Source organism: Myiozetetes cayanensis, unplaced genomic scaffold (genome assembly GCF_022539395.1).
Source record: "Myiozetetes cayanensis isolate MyiCay16 unplaced genomic scaffold, myiCay2020 scf5-8, whole genome shotgun sequence".
Lineage (NCBI taxonomy): Eukaryota > Metazoa > Chordata > Aves > Passeriformes > Tyrannidae > Myiozetetes > Myiozetetes cayanensis.
This window is the reverse complement of record NW_026087742.1, coordinates 90,860,061-90,872,063: the sequence shown is the minus strand read 5'-3', so window position 1 is coordinate 90,872,063 and position 12,003 is coordinate 90,860,061. Positions and strand designations below refer to the sequence as shown.

The following is a 12,003-nucleotide window of genomic DNA, read 5'->3' as shown; positions in this document are numbered from 1 at the left end:
TTCTGTACAAAAGCTCAGTATTGCTGTATAAGCGTGTTTGTTGTCTTAACAGTGTGGTATGACTTGATCAGTAAGTAGAGGTGCTTTTACTTGACTTGGCACACAACTAGAGACAGTCGTCTGTGCGTTGTCATAACCTATAGTAGTTTGATACCCTCAAAAAGAATCCAGTGTTTTCTGAAAAATAACACATAACTAACTAATAAAATAACATAAAATATATATGGTGGTGGTGAGAGAGCGATTAGAAACTGCAGTGTCACAGGAGTGACATCTGAGGAATCAGTCTTTTGCTGAAGCCCTGGAATTGGAGTTAGCTTGTGGAGGTTTCTGTGGAAGAAGAAAGCCAAGTAAAAGTGAGCAACCAAAACTTTCAAGTGTATGGGATAAAATGCTCTAAGGCAATTTCTTTGTCAGTTTTTATTGACAGTATCTCAACTAAATAGTATAGTACTTTTGCTTAATGGGAGTTACTTCTTAAGTAGTTAATTTTTCTTACTTTTTTCCATACTGCAAATAAATCCTTTGCCTTGAACAGCATCCAAAGAAATAGTTAGAAACCTTCTTTATATTTGCAGTTCTGAATGATACCTGTGGTTTTCATTTCTGTTAGCTGGCGATACAGATGTTTGGTTCTTAACAAAGGAGGAAGGTACTACTGAAAGCACACTGAGCCATCAGCTATTTCATGGCTGAAATAGCCCAATGCAACTTTCTTGAGTGGCAAATTAGAAATAGCTGAAGATGGTATGGAGAGAAGTAAAGGCCATCACTAGAGATCAGTGAGTCTAATGTGAGGACTTCTAGAACACTATAGCAATGTTTGAAATAAGGCCCGTGACTTGCAGAGACCCTCAGAGAAATCTGTATCTCTAATCCGATAACCCAGAGCTTTTCAGTGGAAAAAAAGAACCTTTGCAAAGGATTAAGTGTACTCAAGCTACTTTACATTTCTATAAGAGAGTCTGTTCAATTTTTGATTCCAAACTTGTTAATTTTTCAGACAGTTTTCTAGTCACCACCCTGGGATTGAAGGTTGGCGTGCTGGAAGGAGAGGGGCAGACAGTGACCTTAAGATTAGTTTGCTATTTGTTATTTAGTGTTCTGTTTATTCTAAGCAGTTGTTTTGATGAACAGGTTTGGAGCTGAAATTCCGTTCAGTATGGAATTTTGTTTGTGATATTGAAGTCAAATTCCCTCTCCTCCTCCTCCTGTCTCTTCTTCTCAAAAGGAATTAAAAATCCACAGACATAAAACTGCCAAAACTGAATCTATAACATTTTCAGGAACATTCTCATAGTCTTCATATAATCTTATATCAATCATTTGCATCTTTAATGAGTACAGGTATGCTGGCTTTACGTAACTTTTATTCCTATAAACTTTTTTCAGATTCACAAAGTAAGGAATGTAATGCTCCAGGTAGCATCTGACCTTCTCGCAAGTGGCAGTAGCCATAGAATCTTGTGTTTGTGTAATTTCCTTAAATCTTGCTCGTGTATCACTGGTCCTTTCTTTTTTGTCTCCCAGAAGAGACTGTTGGGCTCTTCAACTGATATTCTCTTAGATACAAGTTTTACCAGGTTCTTGATAGTAATGTTATGTTTTTAAGAGCATGTCCTATTTGACCTGTATTGAGGCTGGCTTTACGTTTCTGCCTTTGAGTTGTATAGCTGTCCTTACTCTAGATTCTAACTGCTCTCTTAAAATGCATCAATTTCAAAGCTCATTATGTAATTAAGACATAAGTTTGCTGAGCTCATAAGCGTGGTTCTAAACAGTTGAGCTCCAAAAAGTCACCTGAAAGGTTAATTTTCTTTAGACTTACCTTAAAGTGACCCTTTGCTTAACTCCTGGTCACACATTTTTTTTCCAAACTGGTCTACTGGACAGAGTTTGGTTGAGACTGTTGCAGGAGATGGTAGGAATTATTTTGCATTCTGATAAACCACTGTTATTCTGTACATTCTTTTTTTGGTGTTGTAATAATTCAGAAAGTGCTTGCGAAATTACCTTCTTACCAAATCAAGTTCTCACGTATAGAATAGTTGTTCTCTGCTAGGAGACAGACTGAGAAGACTTAATTTGTTAGAGACTGCATTATCAATAAATGGAGTTGTTTGACTGCTCTCACAAGTAAAGAAAACATAAAGGCAGATTACTTCAGAAAATGGTATGGTACCTAGAATGAATGGGATTTCTGCTTCTGGGACAGGGAGTAACTCAGCCCATCCTCTTTGACCTGAACACCAAATTCAGAGTCATTACTGTTTCAGAACTGGAGTGGTCAGCTTTTCAAGAGATCTACAGCATGGTCTGCAGAGGGCACTCCTTCCTCTGATTTGAGATGTACTGTGTCTTTTTTCTGTACATCTTAAGTTATTTAAAATGTTCTTAATTGACTGTATCACCAGTCCTTTAAACTGCTGAAAGTCTGTAAAGGATTCTTTCTTTTTGGTAAAACTCTTTGATTTGTTTTTATGTAAAACAATGCTCCAGTTCAAAAGTTCTCCCCTGAATGCAGCAAGTCATCAAAGATAGCACGTATTTGTTTATAGACAGCTAAATACCAGGTTTTGTTAAAGGGTGCTGCTGCTTTTGTTAGGCAAGTTTTATATGCCATTACTCCTCATTCCATGTGTATCATTATCTTGGGTTTGGAGGTATCCTGGAACATCATATGTTCTACTTCCCTTTAGGTTTAGTGGTTGCTTGTACTAAAAAGTGGTTTTTCAAACATTTGGGACACTGAGAATTTAAGTAGTAGTAGTTATATCCTTCTGTATACATTTTTTCCTGCTTTACATGGCCTTTTTGTGCAGTTTTCAAAGTCTTTAAGGAGGAAAAAAAAAAGTCAGAAGTAACAGTATTAATAATTTGTTTGTTTTGAAAAGGAAGAAGCCTTGGTGCCAGCAACACTGTTTGCAAACTTGTGGTTGTAATTTGTAATATGCACAATTTATGTTGTCCATAAAGTACAGGATTATTTGGATTGCAGTGATTGCTGTTAGGAGTAGTAGTAATTAAGAAATGATTAGTAAAAATTCCTTTGAGAAACTGAGCTGTCAGTCACTTGCAAAGCTAAGTTAATAAAATTATTTCTGCTTGTATACTTGACAAACAAAACCACAACACATTATGAGCCTTTGATGAAAATGCAAATGAGTATGAGAAAAATGTTTGCATGAGAGGCAAATGAGAATATAGGAGGATTCACTTGGGCAGAGGCAAATTGAAAATATGCTTTTTTAAAAAATCAGGTTTTTTCTCTTTTCTGTGTGATTGAACAGTTATACTCCTTGCTATTTAGTATGATAGCTTTTATAAATTGACTTTGACTTTGCTTTGAACTGTGAAGCACGTGTTGTTGTTCTCGCAGTTACATTTACTTTTCCTTGCCAGTCAGCTTGTGCTGCACAGACAGATGTACCTTGCAGTTTCTGTATAGAGCCAGGTTGGTTCAGTTGCATGAATTAACTCTGGCACAGCACCACAGGAAATGTTAATGTAATTAAAAACTTTAAAGAAACAGTGTGTGCTCTTCCCTTCACATAGATGTTTTAGTTGCAAGATAACTATTTCTGTTCAGAAAATCAAATTAATCGGGAGGCTGGAGGTCATCTAATCTAACTCTTCCTTCAAACCAGAGTCAGTTTTGAAAGCACAGACCCCTTCAGTCATTGAATTTTGCTGTGTATCTGTGAGAAACCTGCAGTTTAGCCTATTACCATGTATTACCTCTGTGAATTTTTTTCCGAGTTGGAATTTGCTGTGCAGCACCTTGTGACCATCCCCTCTTTTCCTTTTGCTGTGTCCTCTGTCGTCTCTATAACTCTCCATTTAATAGTTGAAGGCATTGTTTAGACTTCCACAAATAACACCCCTTGCTCCACCTTCAACTTTTGCACAGGCTGCAAGCACCAAGCTCCCTCAGCTTCTCCTTGTACAGGATATGCTCCAGTACCTGAGCCGTACCGGTGTTTTCCTGCTGCACTCTCTCCAGTTTGTTAGTGCCTCTCTTGCACTGTGGCCCCTGAAACTGAACAGAGTAATCCATGGACAGCTTAAAGGATGCTGAAGGAAAAGGGATCAATCACTAAGTGCTGTTGTACTTTCCCAAAAGCAGCCCAGGATGTTGTTAGTATAGGGGAGGTACTTTTTGGGTCGCATGCTGCTTGTTGTCTGCCTGGACCTCCTGGTGCTTTCCTGGGCATCTGCTTCCTAACCACTGACTCCTCACCTCTACTGTTGTGTCAAGTTACATCGCCACGAGTGCAGATTTTTTGTCTTTCTTGACTGCATAAAATTTTTTAATAAACAACATGATAGCATAAAGAATTACTTTATTTTTAAACATACCAGACAAACAAACTCTCTTGAGTGCATCTGAAAAGTAGAGAGATGATCAAGATGATTAGGGAGAGTCTCAGGGCAGTATTGGTTTTTGTGAAGTTGTTTATTATTTATTTAGAGGTTATCTTAGGAAAAAATTCATAACATGAATGGTTAGAAATCATTATTGGAGAATTGTCTACCTGTAAGGACCTAGCAGCGGTGCTTCTGTCCTCCTGAGTCCAAACTGTGTATGATTCTTACAGTATCAGAAGGAAAGAAAGCCACACAGCCTACACCGGCTTCTGAAGAGCTCAAATGACTGCAGATGATGAAGTCAGACTTCTGTTAGGTGTATTGGTTGAGTGCATGCCAGAGAAGCAGTAGGTGTATGGACAGATGTGAAAATAGGCTTTAACAGGGGTTTTCTAGAGGTAGGGGAAAAGGGAAGTTATGAAGTTATGTCTTATCAAAGTCATGCACGGAAGAGTCAACAGTCACATGGATAAGGATTATCTAATCAGTGTGATGTCCTTGAATTTCTTAAAAATAACAAAAAAAAAATTATCAGGGTTCTTAATCAGCCTGTTAAAAAAACTAAGGTGTGATAGAATGGGGCGGTCCCCTTCCCCTCCATATTAACCATTGGGTTAATGATTGGTGAAAACCAAACGAGATACAATGAGTACCCCAGGTGAGCTATTCACACCCGAGAGATCTTGAATTAGTGGTAGGTTACATTATGGAAATGTGGTATTGGTGTTTAGTGGAGACCAAGCACGTTGAATTTTGTGAATTACTTGGAGAGGAACAGGGAATAAAGTAGAAAACACTATAGAGTTATACAGTAGCCTACAGGTCATGAATACTGCATCTATCCCTGTCCTCTGCAAAAGAAAGGGTAGGTAGAGCTAGAGAGAGTATGGGCAACAAGAACCGTCAAAGGTATGGAAAAGTGATCAAATAGATGAGGTGTCTTAACTGTAGAAAGCAGTTACAACTCTTTGTTTTGTACTGGAAATATAATTTTCAGATTGCATTGTTATTTTGAAAGCAATGAGGAGGCGACTAAAAAAAGACGTGTTGACCTCCACTGCAGGAAGCTGAGAAGCAGCTACACAAGCACTACTAGCCAGGGTAGTTAATACTGATTTATTGTATTCTACAGAGAGGAAGAACAAACACAATTCAGGCCATGATACTGATGAGTGTACTTCAAGGGACAGGAAGGCATAACAGACTTATGTTACAAACAAGATAGCTCCTGACTTTCTGAAAGAACACTGGAAAGTGGGTTAATAATGGAAGAAGGACGTGCTGCTGCGTCCTGTTTGGGGGACTGTTGGCAGAGAGGCTCCGAGACATAAGTACACGACCTATAAGATCTGCAATATGTCCGATTTATTAGGATAGCTCAGAGTTTTTGTAGTATCTGAAAACAAGGTCTCATGACAAGAAGCACATAATTGGTTACAAGTCACTGTCCAGATGTAAACATGCATTACAAATACATTTATAATTGGTTATTAAAAGGTAACAAGGCAATTATTTACTTTATCAAACTCCACCTTCTTCTTGGCACTGATTTCCTTTTGTTCTAGCAAAGAGACTCGCAGCCATCTTGGCACTTATAGTACCTATAAAACTATATAAAAGTTTATAAAACTACAACACACAATATAAATTGCTCACACATTATCATGTTCCTCCCACAGGGGACTGAGAATAGATTCTACTGTTAAGCTGTCAGTTAGACATGGTTTGGTAACAAGAGCTGGGAAATAGGAGCCTTCTGAAAAGCAAGGACTTTAACAAGATTTGAATTGTCCTCAACTTCCTGTAGATTTCCTGAATGTGCAAAGAGGGATGGTAGGCATCAAGGACCAGTTAAGGCCCTTCTGATGCAACCCTTGTAAAATGCTTACTTATTGCTTCTGTATTGGATAATGGGAAAAAGAGGAATGAGCGTTGTGCCAAGTCCTGACCCCCCAAGCCCCTTTAAAAGTGATCCAAGGGAAACAACTGCTTAACCTGACAATCAGATGACAGTTGTTTCAGCAAAATAAATGTCTCCGGTATTTTAAGACTGTTTTGTCTAATTATTCTCTTTCTGTAGTATTTGTTGCTTCTTTTTTCTTTGTTTTGTTGTTGTTTGTGGGGGTTGTTCCATTTGGAGGTTGGTTGGTTGTTTTGGGTTGGTTTTGGTTTTGTTTCCTAAACTGTGTCATGGGGCATCAAATTGCTAGAGGATACCTGGCTTGGTATTTTTTTAGTTGATTATACTTGCTGATTGTGTTTGGGTTACGAACAGGAAGAGAGCAACCTTTCCTGCAGGGTTGTTCTACTGTGTTGCATGTATCTTTCTGAAATAAAGGATTCTTGAAAATGTTCTTTAATTCCCTTCCTTCAGCTGGGAGGGGACTTAGAGGACAATTGGGAATGTTCTCTTGGAAAGGCCTGTGCTAGCCAAATTTCACCTCTTGTAGATCAGCATGCCTCAGAAGACTATACCATATTGTAGGGCTTTGGACATGTTTGTCAGGTGGTGCTGGAAAAGATTTCAGTAACCACAGAGGATAAGGGTAGGAGAGGATTATGCATTTTGTTGCCTCTATTACTCTGCTTTGAGAGTATAACTGGAATACAAGGAATTAAAACATGTTCATACTAGATCACTGACCTGTAAGGTTACATAGGAGAATGTTTGAGAGAACGTACTGTGAATCTTGATTATTTTTTTTTTTTCCTTCAAATGTGTAAATTCTGCATTTATATTGAGACTCTGTGGTTCAGGGGTAGTTTCTATTAATATGCATTGGTATAGTATAGATGAGACTGAAATTGCTAAAATAATACCATGTGGCTGACCTGAAGCTATCTACGTGTATTTGTTTTAGGGGTTGTTTCTCTATTGGCTGTTCATCCTTCTACAGTAAATACGATTGGAAAACAGCTCCTGCCAAAAACATTCGGACAGTCTAATGTCAACATTGCACAACAAGTGGTAAGGAGACTTTACGATTTGTTTTTTATTTTTTTACTGCTTGTACTGTTGTTTACACATACTGTAAATATGCTTGGTAGTCAGTTGTCATGGGCAGATAGTCTAAGCTTGTTTCTAATTTCAGTAGACTTATGTTAAAACAAATGTTCTTTTACATAAAGAAATTCAAACATGACTCTCAAATCAGCGTGCAGATACCTGACTATTGAGGTGGCTTTGTGTTTTGCTAGTCCTACCATTTAAAACCAGTGGCTCTTTCAGATTCTGCTTTGAAATCTGGCATAGGGAAATGTAAATAAAGTCCATAAGCATATTTTTGTGGAGATTGGAGTTAGGTGGAACAAAATTGAACAGAGAAATACATTTCTATCTTAGATGCCCTTTTGCTTAAATACCTGTTGTGAACTTTGTGTGAGGTATATGAAATGAGATGTTCCGAAGAATTTAATGATGCAATAGGTAATGTATAGGTTATGATAAGTCATTTTTGTAGTGATCAAAATTAAAACTCTTGAGTATAGTTGGTCTCAGTCTTTTGGAGAGCAACTGTAACATGTAAACATCTGAAGTGGAATGTCTTATATTTGGGTTTCTTCTTGATAGGAAGGCAGTTTCCTGTCTGCCTTTCCCTTAAGCTGGCTCTAAGGAGTGTTTTATAATTGAGGCTGCCTGAACATGTAAACTGTACCCTTCAGCTGTACAGGTGTAGTGCAGATCATTCACTGGTGCTGCATGTCCAGCAGTGGTGGTGAATTAACTCACTTCTTGTAGCCACTTGGAAGTGAGTGTAGTGAGATCAGTTTAACTGAATGAAATTACTCCTTCAAGTAGGAGGTGTTTTATCAATAAATTTCCAAACAAGTAAATTCAGAGTAGTTAGGCATTCTTTTCTTTTAAAATCAGTAATCAGCAGTAGGAGGAGAATGTTTAAATTATAAATCATAAGCCATAATGGCACAGAGGGGGTCCCTTCTGGGCATTATTGTGAGACTACATACATACTGACTTAACGCTGAAATTAAAATGTTCTTTCAGGTAGATTAGAAAACCTTTTCTTGGAAGTATCAAAACCACGGGATAATAATGATTAGAAAGCATCTGATGATTTATTTGAAATTTTCAACAGTGACTAAATTGTTTTTTTATGTGTGTGTGTGTGTATATGTATAAGTTATACATTCTTGTGTCTTCTGTAACAAGTTTAAATTGACAAATCTTCAGCTATATTATCTGTGATTAATTTCACCTCACAACATTATTTTAAAAATGTGGGAAACTTCCATTTGCAGTCTTTTTTTTTCAGCAGTTTGTCTTATTCTGAAAATACTAGCTTTTTTTTTTGTTTGTAAAAGAATGGGCCCATAACAGTATATTAAATGAAAAATAATATACTTAGTTGTATGTTAAAGACAAAATGGTGGGTTTGTGTGTATATATACAGGGAGAGAAGTTTTGAATACATTTCTCTTGACTTAACAGTTCTGAAGGTGATAGCAAGAACTATAAAAAAAATTACCTCTCATCCCCTGAAAATTAAGAGGAGATGAATTTTCCATTAATGGGTAAAATGTTCTTGGGAAGCAGAGCTGAGGAGTTGGCCTGTGACCCTGCTTAACTTTCTAACTTCGGCAAAACCAGGTTTTAAATATTAAAATATTTAATTTTTGAGCTTTTGTTCTTTCTTCAGGTAGTCTGATTTCTTTTTCTTAATACTGTCCTCAAATAAGTTTTTTCTCTTGAGTACAGTGGAGTGTTTGGGCTGTCTTGATGTTTTTCCTGTTCTGATCTTATTGATTATTAATGAGCTAAACTGTAATCTTGTTCTCTTGAAAAAAAAGGAAACTTAAGAGAAACAGCAGGTGTTTCTTTTTCAACTTTTGGTTCCCACTCACAGTCCATCTGTTTTCTCCAGAACCATCCTCTAGTTCTATCTATAAGATTTTGTTTTAGGGTGTTCCCAGTGACTCAGTACTGTTAAACTCTCTTCTTTCAGTCATTGTTGCTTATGAATTTTGGAGTAAAAGTTAGTGGCATTAGCATTTCTGTTAAGGAGCCAATAATATTGAGCAATTGCTTAGAAGATTCTGAAGTACTGGACTGGAGAGTCTTCCTCAATAGAGATACGTTAAAGCATATAATTCTGGCTAGTTTTTAGATTTTTGTGAGTTAGAATGAGAATGCAGAGTAGGTTTTGAATGTGTTAACCAGACTTCACTGTTCCACTCTAAAAATGAGCCTGTGAATTTGTATACACTTGATTTCTTCCTTTGTACTGTTGAGTATTTCAGGACGCTACTGAGCCCAGTAGAGATCCAGGGCTTGCTGCTGCCAAATGGTTTGTTTTTCTCCCAACTGTAATTCATCCCCTCCTCCCCCGTACTCATCTGGCTCTCACCTTACTTCACAGAGATATAAATTGTAGATGTGGTACCAAGGTGATGGTGGGGCTCCTTGTGGAATTAGGAAGCTATGGAGCAGAGTGGGACCCTCTAATTTGAACCTCTGCAAGCAAGGTGTTGAATCTTGTCTTGCAGTCTTGTGTCATTACATCTGAGGCAATAAATAAAACCTGGCTAACAGCTTTCCTTGGTTGCATAGTCTGCATTACTTGAATAGCATGCAGGTGGTTTTCATGGTCGAGACATTTGGGGAGCCAGACCACTTGACAGCAGACCTGATAGTATTTTTTTTTTCATGGGGAAGAAAATGAACAGGTTCAGATGTATCCTGTGCCTGTTCGGCAGTCCCCACCCTCTGTTTCCCACAATCAGAAGTTTTGGTTATGATTTATGAATTTGGCATTCCATAAAATTTAGAAACATATCAGGTATGGATCAAAGCTACTGGAGAGGGGAGTACCTAAAATTTTCTAGCTGTCAGAAGTGGATGTAACAAATTTGTACATCAACTACTCAGAGAGATGACATAATATAAGGAGACAGTATTTGGGAAAACATACAGCTGTTTGAAGTTCCAGGCAGCTGAAATCATGAGCATCTCATAGTCACTAGACTACCTTTTGCATTATATATTTGAAGGTTATTAAATTTTTTGTTCATTTTAACTTTTACACATACAATGTTTCATTTTCAGTTTTTCTGTTTTACTCTTGTTGAGGGTAAATTATTGAAGCTGTCCTGAGAAAGAAATTTTAAAGTTTTGCTGCTGAAACAGAGTGTAGCTGCAGGAAATTATGGCAAGCGGGTGGTTATGAGTTTAGATGCATTCTGTGCTTGTGCCACTTACCTGTGTCAGGGATGCAGCCTGCTGTTTCTGCTGGGAGATAAATGTACCCCCAAGAAGGAGGCATATCTCTACAAAACAGAAGTCCGTATGGTATCATTTTGTTTTCCTAAATCCATATTCTCTAGAATGTTAGCTTTATAACAGTTCAGTGATAACAATCCTCATCTGCAAAAGCGGGAATTCTGTTTCAGCTAGTTTCAGAGATAGGAGGGCACGGTTCTGTGCCTGATCAGCAAATCAGCACATCTTCAGGACCACTTACCTATAAGCTGGAAGACTGATTAGCTGAGTATATGCTCTTTACATATTCACAATGGAAAGGTTTTGCCTGAATTGATGTCACACATGGCAGTGATAAGGAAAGTTTGCCCTTACTCAGCCCCTCATTAGTCAAAACTACCATGTTGGAGAGAGTGTGTGTGTTTTGATCTTGTCTAAATTAGTGTTGAACAGTGTTAAGAAATCCAGCAAGCATGAACAGCTCATTTAAGAAGGATAAAACATAAAAGCATGTTACTTAGGGAGTGCCCTCACTATATAATCTATAGGCTGAAGGTTTTTATGCTAGTGTGTAGAAATTCGATGCACCTAATGGAAGTATGGAGAAATAAGTATTAATGTTTGGATAATGCATCATTTGAATTGTGTCACTAAATAGTATATTGGAACACTTATCATTTTCCAAATTATTTTGTCTTTACTGTAGGTAATTGGTACACCTCAGAGACCTTCAGCGCAAAATACTATCCTGGTAGGAAGTCCACATACACCTAATACACATTTTGCATCACAGAACCAGACTGGAGATTCTTCACCTTGGTCTGCTGGGTGAGCATAATAAAAGTTAGAAAGAATTAACAAGTTGTTGGAACTTTTGTTTTAATATTAATTATGATAGCGTGCGTACTCCTCAGGCTAGCAGTGTGAGCGAGACAGTCTGTTTATCTTTCCATCAAGAGCACTTCACCATTAAGGTCTAGTCACACAAGAATGAGTACCTCCTCATTTGTTGTAAAAGAATCCAGAATATTTTTGTAAGCTGTGGTAGATATTCTGACATTACTTACATTTAGAGAATTTCACTCCTAAAAGGACACAGAAATTCACCTGACTTGATTCTGTGATTTCTCTTTTGTTGGTGTATTTTCAGAAAAATACAGTATGTTTTTGATTGAGCAAGGGTATCTCAAAGTATAATTTGAAATGAGAACGTAGTCCTTTTTGGGAAAAACTATTAGATAAAAGGAATACATTCTTTGGGTGTGTTTTTTTTAATGAAAGCTTATTTTTAAGCGTCTCTTGTTAAATGTAGTTACTTTAAGACTAAATTTCTCATCAGTGGCTTGTTACACATAAATAGAATCATAGAATCAGGCAGGTTGGAAAAGCCCTCTGAGATCATCAAGTCCAACCCTTGATCC

At 37.5% G+C, this 12,003-nt stretch overlaps 1 protein-coding gene across 4 annotated transcripts in view; it reads left to right on the top strand.

The window, feature by feature from the left end:
* TFDP1 (transcription factor Dp-1) overlaps window positions 1-12,003 on the top strand; it is a 40,413-nt gene that overhangs the window by 17,796 nt on the left and 10,614 nt on the right. For all 4 annotated transcript variants that reach the window (XM_050333251.1, XM_050333252.1, XM_050333253.1 and 1 more), the window contains 2 exons: window positions 7,230-7,336; window positions 11,289-11,410. In XM_050333251.1, the coding sequence (XP_050189208.1) occupies window positions 7,230-7,336; window positions 11,289-11,410 (229 nt within the window). The remainder of the gene's footprint in view (window positions 1-7,229; window positions 7,337-11,288; window positions 11,411-12,003) is intronic.